We start from the raw sequence: 12382 nt of genomic DNA, 5'->3' as shown, positions 1-12382 counted from the left end.
TGTAGCTAGTTCATGTAGCTCCGTTCCCCGCATTCCCCCCATTTCCCGCCCTGCACAAAATGCTCACGAAAACCAAATCTACTTAGACATCAAGATTTTTTTATATATATATACAGTCAGTGACTTCCTACAAACAATTTCAATCGACCTTATTCACAGCAGCACCATTATCAATCTTTGATTTTTGACGGGAATAAAAAATACTGCGGTAAGGCCAGCCTCCACTTGGAAAAACATGGTCAATTTAGCCCCCACATAGTTGTGCGTTATATATTATGCATTACGGTAAGAGCGCGTGAGAATTGATTTCAAAATAAAAGCGACCTTCCGGTGAACATAATTTCACATTCAGTCTGTCAATAATGAATGAAAAAAAAAAAAAAAAAAAAGAATAAATAAAAATACATAAATAACTACATAAAATAAAATGAATAAATATTAAACAAAAAATAAATTATTTTAATAAAAAATAATGCCTGCAAACTTAATAATAACTTAATAATAAAGAATACATTTCCAAAGACCAAAAGCACCAAAATGACAGACTGTCAGTGAGAAACTTTCTGTTTACACAGACCAATTTCACTTCAGAATGATAGTACACCACCTCAGAGTGTCACTCACACAATATCAGGGCAGTCTTTAAAGCCCTATAAAATGTAGGGCTGGGTATCACCAGCCACCTCAGGATACGATATGTATAGCAGTACACGTCACGATTTGATAAGTATCGTGATATAAGACATATAAGCTGTATTCCTTCTAAATTCAGATAGATATTAAAAGGAAACTCCCTGTTTCCAAAGAACACTTTCAATTCACAATGATACTACACCACAATGATAGAAATTCAACATCAGACAGTCCTGACATTGTGTAAGTGACACTCTGAGGTGGTGTACTATCATTGTGAAGTGAAACTGTTCTTTGTAAACAGAGAGTTTCCTTTTAATATCTATCTGAATGTAGACAACACATCTTTTATATATCACATTTTATAGGGCTTTAATTTTGAAATTCAACATCAGACTGCCCTGACATCTGTGAGTGGCACTCTGAGGTGGTGTACTATCATTCTGAAGTGAAATTGGTCTGTGTAAACAGGAAGTTTCTCAGTGACAGTCTGTCATTTTGGTGCTTAAAAGTCAGATGGTCTTTGGAAATGTATTCTTTATTATTAAGTTTTTATTAAATTTGCAGGCGTTATTTTTTTTAATTAAAATATTTTTTGTTTTTTTTTATTTATTCATTTTGTTTTATGTAGTTATTTATATATTTTATTTATTCATTTATTTATTTTTTCGTTCAGTCATTATTGACAGACTGACTGACTGAATGTGAAATGACGTTCATAGGAAGGTCGCTTTTATTTTGAAATCAGTTCTTAGACGCTCTTACCGTAATGCATAATATATACGCGTACCGCAAAACAACGTGGGGGCTAGCTTGACCATGTTTTTCCAAGTGGAGGCTGGCCTGACCGCAATATAAAACTGAGGCTGTGAGGGATAGACCTACAGTCTCTTCAATTGGTTGAACAGATGTTTTAAAAGTTTGGATTGTTTCAATGACGAAACATTGGGAAAAACATATTTCCAAGACGTTTGAGCAGACAAAAACTCCAACATCAGTTGTGGAAAGTTAGATTTTGTTCTATGAGCTTTTTAATAGCTTTATACAGTGCATGTCAGTGAAGAGATGGTAAGTCTAGTGGTGGGCGGATCCTAAAGTATTGATACTTTCGATACTGATGTTGTATCGAGAGGATCGATACTCGCATAAAAATATCGACACTGAGGCCTGGCTCCACAGGGGAGCATGGGTGGGTCTGGCCCACCCAATCATGAGCTTGGCCCACCTTGGCAAACACACCCCCACCCACCCCTCCAACTATTTGGCCCTCCGGGAAGGGTCCTTTGGCCCACTTACATCTTAGAGCTGGAGCAGGTCCTGTCGACACTAAAGGTTTTTACTTAACTAGTGATTTTATTATTGTTTTACCATGAACACTTTCATAAGACTCAAAGTGAAAAAAGGATAATATAATCAAAAAGAATGTGATCGGATCTGTTCCTCCTTCCACTCAACTAAACATGCAGTCATGCTGAAAGACATGCAGTCCCTTTATTTTATTAAAAATTAGTTTTATTTGATTTGGTAGACAAAAGTTTTTCAAATGTTAATAATATATTAAAACAACTTTTTACTGCTTACTTTTTAAAGAAATAATAATAAGATCATTCCAAACTATGCATGCCAACATTTCTTTCAAGAATTTAAGCACTTAATTAAGACTAATATTTTTTTATAGTCTCCAAGCAGTCACAGGCAGCTTTCAATAGATACAGATTTATTTAAAATGTATTTAAATACATTTTTTTTAATCTGTTAAATGATTGAAAAATGATCTGTTGTTAATAAATGATAAACAAAAATAGATTGATGACTTATAGTTTAAAAGTAATGGCTTTTAAATATAATATTAAGTGACAAAAATTACCCATTTTATCCTTAGAAACCAAAAAATAAATAAATGTATTAGAGGTATCGCTATTAATATCGATATCGGTGATTTTGACCTTGATAGTACTTGGTATCGGATCGAAAGAAAATAAATAATTCCCTTAAAAAAAAAAAAAAAAAAATTGGTGCTACTGTGCATAAGGTGTACAAAGAGTATATTACAGTCAATATCAATGCATGGGTCTCTGAGGGTTAAAGAAAAATATAGTTTTATAATGCACATAATAATGAACTAAAACGTAATACTTCGTTTTAGCTATGAAACATTGTCTACTCTGGGCCCCAAAAATAATACAACTGGTAAATTGCACGCTTATTATTTACTCAAACGCCAAACTAAAATTATCCCTTATCCCGCTCCGTATAGATATGACGTGTGTTTACAAAACAAGAGCTCTCCATCTCGAGAAAAAACATTATGCACACCGATATATCATACGCCAGGTAAACGTTATGTAAACGTCGTTTTAAGAGCCTAAATGACATTTGATTTGCGTAATTACATTGTTTAGCCCTTACTATATTGGAACCTCGATTTTTAGACAGCATTAGTGAGTCTAAAGTGACACAGATCAACGCCTTTTAGAAACGAAACAGCTGAATGTGTCCAGCTCCATGTATATCTGTCACATTTGAGTTCAGAACAGATATAAGAAAGTCTCCGTGTTTTGATAGCTATCAAGCCGTATAGATCAGCATGAACTGTCGATCAGAAGTCCTGGAGGTGTCAGTGGAAGGTAGGCAGGTGGATGAGGCCATGCTGGCCCTCCTGCACACGATCCTCCTGCACCGCAGCACAGGGAAATTTCACTACAAGAAAGAGGGGACGTACTCCATCGGCACGGTGGGAACACAGGACGTGGACTGCGACTTCATCGACTTCACATTCGTGCGAGTGTCTTCTGATGAACTCGACAGGGTTATCAGGAAGGCTGTGGCTGAATTTAAGGTAAATTAAACTGATCATTCATTCTAGGTTTCTGTTTCATACTCCTTACACATACGAGATATTAGCAACATTGTTATAGGTATATATATATATATATATATATATATATATATATATATATATATTCTTTTTTTTTTGAATGGCCATGGTACTACTATGGTTATTATTATTTTTATTTTTTTACACGTACCATGGTATTCTTTGAAGAACTTAACAATACAATGCAAATACTTTGGGAACAGCATTTATATTGTTATTACTTATTATAAGCACATCCTTATTTATTCCCAGGATGCTCTTGGGAATTCTGGGAGTGATGGCATGGGACAGATCTCTTTGGAGTTCTTCCAGAAAAAGAAGTCCCGTTGGCCCTTTTCAGATGAATGCATCCCTTGGGAGGTTTGGAGCATCAAGGTCAACGTTGTGAACCTGGCCAACGAACAAGAGCGTCAGATATGCAGGGAGAAAGTTGGCGAGAAGCTCGGCGAGAAGGTCATCAACATTGTAGAAGTGATCAACCGTCACGAGTATCTTCCCAAGATGCCCACACAGTCAGAGGTTGATAACGTGTTTGATACGAGTTTGAAAGATGTCCAGCCGTATTTGTACAAGATCACTTACCAGATCACAGATTCCCTGGGGACATCAGTGAGCACCACCATGAGAAGGCTTATCAAAGACACTCTTGCATTATAAAGGTTGTGACAATGTTGCTGATGAAACATGATGCTCCTTGGACCTTGATGATGATGTAAATTTCACACGCTCCACACACTTATGACCGCTGATGTGTTGCTGTACATAATTCAGAATACAAATTGTGTTTTTATTATTTTCAGTTATTGCTAAATTGATGTCAGGATTTAATTGCCCCTGAATGTTTTTTTTTTTTTTTTTTTTTAAAGAAATCACTACACAATGTGTATAATAATAGTGTCTGCTATCTTTGCACTGTTTGGAAAGGCTAATAATTCAAACAAGTACTCAATGTTTCTTTTTTTAAAAATAAAATCTAATGATGTACACTCATATATCAGATTATATCAGATAGTTGTTTTTTTAAATATGTTAATCTTTGACTTTGTCTTAAGCTGATAATGGTGGATGTTGTAATTACATATCAATTTAAGCCAAAGCTTTTAATTTTTGTGTGTTAGCAGTCTTTGAAGAATGCAGTTGGCCACTGTACAATTGTATTGAGCAGAATAGCATCTCAGAATGCACAACACGTCGAACCTTGACGCCATGTCGGGCACTTTATTAGGACCACAGTGTTCCTAATTAAGTGCTGAGTGTATACTTTACATCTTCATTATCTTTCCAAATCAGCGGATGCAGAATAAACACATTCTCGTGCACGTTGTTTATATTTATTTTAGAAAGCAAGCACAGAAAACGGTAGAAAAATTGCTTTAACACAAAAACTGATACAGTTTTTAAAGCCACATTAGAACAATTCAAGTGCTTACAAATATTAGTTATTGCAGTGATACCACAGGAATACCAAAAAGATATACTTTTCATAAAACCGAGAAAATATCATACAAAGTTAAACAAAGACCATAAAAATGTTTTGAGGATTAAAATGTTCTTTCATCCCTGTTCATTCAATGTCTTTCAACCTTTCATTTAACCACATTAAATAGATAGTTCACCTAAAAATGAAAAATCTGTCATCATTTACTTGCCCTCATGTTGTTCAAACCTGTATGACTTTTCTATTTGGAACACAAATAGATATTTTAGGTAGCCTCAGTCACTTTTGCATCTTTTTTTCCATACGATGAAAGTGAATGATAATTGAGGCTAACATTCTGCCTAACATCTCCTTTTGTGTTCCACAGAAGAAAGTCATACAGGTTTGGAACAACATAAGGGTGACTAAACAATGACAGAATTGTTATTTTTGGGTTAACTATCCCTTTAAGAGGAAATGTGTCACTCATTTATTTTTATCAGGACACATGTTGATCTGCTATTAGTATGGTTTAGTTTTATCCTAAACAGAAAGCTGATATTTAGTGTAATTTAATACTGGGGACAAATGAAAAAGCAAAATAAACCAGATATGCTTCTCCTAGGAAATAGCTAACTTATTATATGATCAGTGCATTGGGAAAATGATCAAAGGAATGTATTACAATTTTATCCATCAAAACAAAGAATACATGACAGAAGCTGATGGGAAATGCAAAGAGCAAGCAACATATCTATATTACATTTTTTTTTTTTTTTTGTGCTTAAAGGCCACAAGCTTGCTAAGCCAAACATCCCCTAATGTAAGGGAAGCAGACTTCTCCTTAATTCATTAGCATTTCAAACACTTGCAAAATATAAAGATCAAGGAAACAAAAATCAAAGAATAAGATTACTGCTTTTGTGCTGTAACATTTCATAATAAAGGTCTCCTCTTGGTGATACTGTCACACATAAGGTCCACTGAACATCGGGAATGTCCAAACATTTGACGTCATTACATCAAAGACTTCATTAATCACTGAGTACTGAGTTCTGGTAAGATGAGCATTCACCGTGGTGAAGCTCACAGTGTACTGATACAGTACTGATACAGTGTGAAAATCCTAAGGCTCATACAATTGTTTCTACTTTAACCATAATCTCTACACATTTGTGAGAATTAAATCCCACGTATACTGCATGTCCTGTACAACACCGTAACTGCTTGTAGAACATCACTCCAAACCTGCTATTTGTACATATAAAGCCTTCTTTTTGTTCAATACAATCACTGAATTTTTTCCACAACCTCAAAACGACATACCATGAAATTCTACATAAATGCCAAAAACACATATGAACAGAATACTCTAAAAAGGAAATATACAACTTAACTAGAAAAAAAGTTTAAATTAAATTATAAACATGTTTTCATCACGCTTTGAATGTTCACAAAGTTAACTGTTAAGTTTAATATCTGCCTTTTTAGTCTGCTTTTAATGTTTGCTTTAATGTGGTTTTAACACATCTTAAATCAGGCTAGTTTCTAAGTGCTTGCTTTGCTTTTAAGCACACAACTTTTTCAAAATAACATATTCTCAATTAACGTCAATGATCAATGTAACAATTCAAGATTAATAGCTCTGGCAAAATATATAGAGCTGGACCCGGCCTGTAATACAATCATTTAAATGGGGTTATTTCCTATATACCTTTTTCTTATTCTTTTTTTCCAAACTAAAATAAGGCAAAAAATAAACTTAAAGAACTCATCTTAGGCCAGAAAAGAGGGAATATGAAAGATGGATCCAACTTTTTGGTGGAAAAAGTCCAATGAGGTACATGGCTCAGAGTGATGTTTGTTGATTCAGTAACTTGATGGAATTTTTGGCTGACTTGTAACTGAAATGCTGCATATAGGAGCCATTTCTGTCTGCACCATCATGTGCTTTTAATAGAGAAAAACTTTATTTGGAATTGCTTGAAAGTGCTAAATAACTGCAAAAAGGCCACTAAAACAAGAGAGGTGGATTATCGGTATGTCTTCTGCAAAACAAAATGTAAACGTGGGTTTTTTGTTAGCAATAATTTAAAAAAACATTTCATTTATAACAGTCTCTCTTTCTTGATCATTGGTGCCAGAAAAGTAAATGTAATACAATAATAATAATAAATAAACAATACAGGGTAATGATTTAGAAAACAAATTTCTGCATCTCTTGGCCACGCAGTCCAAGATGCATTCGACTTGACAATCTGAATACTATTTATTGAAAAATTGAATATTAACTATGATCAAATGCTATTCATAAATCCCTGGGTTTGACAAACCTGAAAAAAGTGTATCCCAATATGAATCATGTGATTTTGTCCTTTAAGGGATAGTTTAACCAAAAATGAAAATTCTTTCATCATTTAATCACTGTAATGTTTTTTCCAAACCAATTTTGACGTTCTTTCATCTGTGGAACAGGAAGAACGTTAGCCATATTGACCATTCACTTGTACCGTATGGAAAAATTATGCAATGAAAGTAAGTTGTCACTGAGACTATCATACTGAGGGTGAGTAAATGATGACCAAATTTTCTTTTTATTGGTTAACTATATTTTTAAGCAGAAACTATGGCAAAAGTGCAACTCTGCGTATAGGGCTCTTATGTATGGCTCTGTTCATGACTCCATAGACTGAATGCCGTCTTAAATGTCCTGTGACAGAATTTACACATGTACTGCCTTTTAAAGGTAAGCGCAGAGAGGGTCGGGGCATGGTAAAATAGCGTGTCTGATTCCTGAGGGGTAATAGCTTTGTCTGTGGTGTCTGAATTGGCGTGACAATGTTCTCCAGGTTCATCATCACCAGCCTTGTCTTGGTCTGGCTTCTTGAGTCTGGTTGATGGTGACATGGAGCCTCTGGGCTCCTCCTCTGAGGCAGCCCCCCCAGATTGGCTCACTTTGATAGGAGATGCTTGAGAAGTTGGAGGTTCTGGGATAGCAATCGTGAGAGGTGGAGAAGGCGATGGAGAAGACGTAAGTCTATCAATCTCTCTCATGCCTGGCTCTTCAGATGCAGACATATGGGACTGGTAATGGCTCCAGAGACGGAAGTTGGTCCTGAATGCTTTGTGACATATGTGACAGATGAAGGGTTTGATGTGGCAGAGCAGTTCTTGATGTCGTTCCAGGTCTTTGTGGGAGCTGAAAAGCTTCCCACACTTTTCACATGGCCACACACCTGGCTCCTCAGATCCAATAGAGGTTGCACTCATGTTATCCTTGGCTGACACAGCTTCCTCTTGAGGTTCCTCTTTCACTTGCAGCTCTCCTTGACTCAAGTCCTCAGGTACATAAGGTGATGAGTCTTCAGAATCAAACATGGGTGGAACTGATGAGTCGCTGTACACCACTTCCTCTCTGGTTTCATGCATCAATCCCTGAGAAGGAGGTGGAACTCCGAGAACATCAGATGATTCATCGTGATTGCTTTCCTGAAGACCAAGAGTCAGCTGCTCTTTCACGGTCATCATATTCTGATTGTGAACTTCGACCTGATGGCGCCATATACTGAAAGAGGACTTAAATGTGCGCATGCATTCAAGGCAGGTCAGCTTTTTGTACTTGCAGTGAGCTTCGTGGTCTTTCTTAACAAGTGTGCTGGAGAATCGGAGGCCACAATATGGGCAAACAGTAGAATACCTGCATGCCCTCTCATGGTCTTCCAATTCAGATAGAGAAGGCAGTTTCTCATTGCAAAGCCGACAAGAAAAGTCATCATGGTCTTGGTTCTCTTTAAGATGCACCAACTGCTGCTGTTCATATTGAAGATCTCTCTCAGAATCTGGGTCAAGGTCGGCCGTCTCAGCAGAGTGTCCCTTCATGTGGAGCTTTAATTGTGACTGGAAATGGAACATTTTGCCACAAAACGGGCATCCGTATGACTTTGATCGCCTTGATTTCCTGCCAAAGGGTTGTGACTGCAGGCCTTGCTGGGTTCTCCTGAGCTTCATGATCAAAGCCTTCTTTATCTCACGTTCTCGGACAATATCGATCAGTTTCCTTTGAAATTTCTCATCCAGAACGGAATAGGAACTGGAGGAGGGTGCAGGATTTTGCACCACGCCGTGCTGAGTTTGGCAGTGTGTCCAGACTTTGAAGTTGGTGTGAAACCGTTTGTGACAGATGTCACAAGCATACTGCTTCTCTGGGTTGTGATACATGTTCACATGACGATAAAGACCTGCATTCGACCTGAAAACCTTCAGGCAGGTCCAGCATTTGAACATTTTGTTTGGCCTGAGTTCTCCAGGTTCCTCGTTGCGATTGTCATTGTTAGAATTGTAAGGTACCTCATTGAACGTACTGTCCTGATGCGAGACGTGATGTTCATTAACAGGCCTGTTTCTCTTAAAGGGCATGTAACCACCGTCCATCTTACTCTTCCTCTTCATCGAGGGAGTGAAATATCCTCTGGGGCCTTTGTCATAGTTGGCCTGAAAGTCTTTAAAATTGACAGGTAAATTATCTCCAACAGTGATGCGAACAATTTCAGAAGGGTCTGCGAGAGGACTGCTGGGCTCTGTTTTAATTCTTGGTGGAGGCGTCTGAGTGCCTTCTGTCTCATATATGTTTTGTTGTCTCGACCTGAGAAGTGGCATTTCTTTCGACACCTGATCCTCACTTTCAGGTGACGGTGACCTTCCTGTTGCTGTCATTAACTTCACCACTGACTGTTTCCTACTTTGCGAGTCCTTCAGCTCCAGGGCTGGAGAGAAAACAGGAACCGGACTATCCATGGACAAGGATCTGCGTAGAAGACTTTTGATAAGTGGCCCACTGCGATCTACGGTTTGGTTGTGTGGACCTTGATGTTCTCCTGCTGGTTTCGGATCATGCGAAGACTCCATTCTGTCTTCTATAGAGTCGTCAGGTTGGTCTGACTGTAAACTAGAATGCTGTACAGACTCACTGAATGAAACTGAAGACGTTAGTTGTGGTCGCATAGATGGTGGTCGGTATTCAGTTCGATGTCTCAGTATGGATGTTGGAGAGGAGATGATAGATTTGCAGTCAACTGGGTTTTTATTTGAATGTCCTCTAATGAAGGTACTATTAGACTCTTTTTTATTTGGTTTGACATGTCCTGAGTGACTCTGATCACTGAAATCATGTGCGTGTGAGGGCTGCTCGGAGATCATTGCTGTAGCCTGTTTAAATGGTCTTCCCTGAAGACTTCTTCTAGGAAACAAATCCATGCCAGGCTGATCATCTTGACCTTGATGTACAATAACACTTCTCTTTTGATAAGCACCATCATCCTCCTCTGACAACGACATGCATTTTCTTGACACACAGTATGATGCCTGAGGTCTTACGGACATGATGTTAGTTAGAAAGGGAATGCCAAGACTATATCCCAGCTCCTGTATGGCTGCCAAGCTGCATTTCTCCACAAACAGAGATGATGAGTAGATGTAGTTTAGCACAATCTCAAAAGAATCAGGCTCGCAGAAGTTGAGTTGAATGACGGAACTGTTCTCTATGTCCTTCTGGGAGAATACAGACTGGAAATACTCACTACAGGATGCGAGGACACTTTTATGGGCCTGGTACTGTTGGTCACCCACTAACAAGAGAACATCACAGAGCTGGCCCCTTAACCTTTGCTCGTTGAGGGCACCCAGCAGTGATATACCATGGGCATGGTTACAGTAGTGCACCAGGCTCTCCATTTTAGCTTTGTGGAAGAGTAAAGAAAAGAATATTAGTGACACTCCAAATTCTGTATACTGCATTCAAAAAACAATTTGGTTACAAAGATGACAGATAAAATATTATTGCAGGATAACTTATTTTCTGTAAATAAAGCCTATATGTTCTGTCGTATTGTTTCAAACTTGTATTACTTTCTTTCTTACATGGAACAGAAAAGGAGATGTTAGCCAAAATGACAGTCACCACTCACTTTCATTGTATAAGAAGATAACGAAAGAGATTAACATCCTGCCTAACATCTAGAAAAAAAGTCATACAAGTTTGGAACGATATTAGAGAGTCAGTAAATGATGACAGAATTTTCATTTTAGGTTCAACATCCCTTTAAACACAAATACTATTAAAGTATTAGCAATTTTATTTTTTAAAAAACGTGGCATGTTAACAGTTGTTAAAGTCAACAATTCATGACAGCAAACAAGCTTAAAGAGAAAAAAGTTGACATTTCATTCTCTGTCATTTAAAAATCTAAAATAAGTTATCATCTGCACAAGATTAAAACAAAAACGGCAAACTGTTAAATTCTAATGAGCAAATAGAAGTCTTAAAAAAAAAGGCGAGGGCCTTTCCAGTAAAGCATGCGCAGAACGAGCGCCGATTACATCACGTCTAACGTTTGTTACAGTTGTTTAGAAGACGAATTGCTTATGAAAACGAGGAGTGAGTATTGTTTTGTTTTTTAAGATAATTATCCCGCCAATTAATTCCGCTATCAAATCCTTCCTCTAAATCTCCATTACAAAGAAAGACCGTATGTTGATTCAGCGTTGCCAACCCGTGACCATATTAGCAAACACACCACAAAATAGTCACTAGTTGCGTTTCTTTCCTAAACGCAAGTTAGCAAATGAAATTATTAGAACACGCGTCTGCGCAAACACATCCTCTGCTGTCACCGTCTGCGCAGACGTCGCATCCTGCACAACAGGCTGAGAGCAGCCACTTATGTCAAGAAAGAGCGAGAGAGGGAGAAAATCCTCCTAGTTCGTTACGTCAGAAAATACTATTTTACCAAAACAAGATTCGACTCTTTCACTATGACGACGAAATAAAGTTGTTCAGGATTTCAACTCACCCTAGTTTGCTGGCTGTGGGCGCCGCGGAGCTCCGACACAGGACTTTGTTTCAGAGTTGCGTTGAGCGTGAAGCAGTCGTGATTCCATCCATCTTGTCTTTGACGTCATCCCACTCCAGGGATGAGGTCATCGCTAAGAACGCTCGTCACGTGTGCTGCGCTCTGATTGGCTGCTGTACAGGCAGTGGGCGTTTACGGAGGAAATGAGCGGAGGATGACGGACTGATTGAAACAGTTGAGGAGTTCGCACTTCTTCACAAACTTACTAAAGGGACAGTCTTCATTCCATTTGTATATGAAAACGTTATAATTTAACCAGCATGTATTTGTTATTTAAAGGAATATTCCAGGTTCATTACAAGTTAATCTCAATCGACAGCATTTGTGGCATAATATTGATAACCACAAAAATTATTTTTGCCTCGTCCCTCCTTTTCATAAAAAAAAGAAGCACTTACAATGGAAGTGAATGAGGCCAATCCGTAAACGTTAAAATACTCACTGTTTCAAAAGTATAGCCACAAGGCGTAAACAAAATGTGCGTTAACATGATTTTAGTGTGAGAAAATCACTTACTAACCTTTTCTGTTTAAGGTTACGTAACCC

General features: G+C 37.7%; 2 protein-coding genes across 2 annotated transcripts; one reads left to right on the top strand and one right to left on the bottom strand.

The window, feature by feature from the left end:
- The first annotated feature begins 2887 nt into the window (after window positions 1-2887).
- Window positions 2888-4367, top strand: LOC127434005 (autophagy-related protein 101). The gene is made up of 2 exons (XM_051686422.1): window positions 2888-3472; window positions 3764-4367. The coding sequence occupies exons 1-2, from the start codon at window positions 3221-3223 to the stop codon at window positions 4166-4168; spliced, it is 657 nt and encodes a 218-aa protein (XP_051542382.1). The 5' UTR covers window positions 2888-3220; the 3' UTR covers window positions 4169-4367.
- A 463-nt stretch (window positions 4368-4830) lies between these two features.
- LOC127433992 (zinc finger and BTB domain-containing protein 21-like) lies at window positions 4831-11884 on the bottom strand. The gene is made up of 2 exons (XM_051686399.1): window positions 11777-11884; window positions 4831-10663 (listed from the first exon to the last, which is right to left on the bottom strand). Exon 2 carries the CDS (start codon window positions 10656-10658, stop codon window positions 7587-7589), a length of 3072 nt encoding a protein of 1023 aa, XP_051542359.1. The 5' UTR covers window positions 10659-10663; window positions 11777-11884; the 3' UTR covers window positions 4831-7586.
- Between the last annotated feature and the right edge of the window lie 498 nt (window positions 11885-12382).

This window comes from Myxocyprinus asiaticus, chromosome 43, assembly GCF_019703515.2.
Source record: "Myxocyprinus asiaticus isolate MX2 ecotype Aquarium Trade chromosome 43, UBuf_Myxa_2, whole genome shotgun sequence".
Lineage (NCBI taxonomy): Eukaryota > Metazoa > Chordata > Actinopteri > Cypriniformes > Catostomidae > Myxocyprinus > Myxocyprinus asiaticus.
Note: the sequence above shows the minus strand (reverse complement) of the source record. Positions and strands in the feature narration are given on the sequence as shown.

Excerpts from the sequence above, each read along its gene's own strand:
- LOC127434005 (XM_051686422.1), top strand. The coding sequence starts at position 3,221 with ATGAACTGTCGATCAGAAGTCCTGGAGGTGTCAGTGGAAGGTAGGCAG. Across the intron at positions 3,473-3,763 it reads AGGCTGTGGCTGAATTTAAG|GATGCTCTTGGGAATTCTGG; the intron begins GTAAATTAAACT and ends ATTTATTCCCAG.
- LOC127433992 (XM_051686399.1), bottom strand. The coding sequence starts at position 10,658 with ATGGAGAGCCTGGTGCACTACTGTAACCATGCCCATGGTATATCACTG.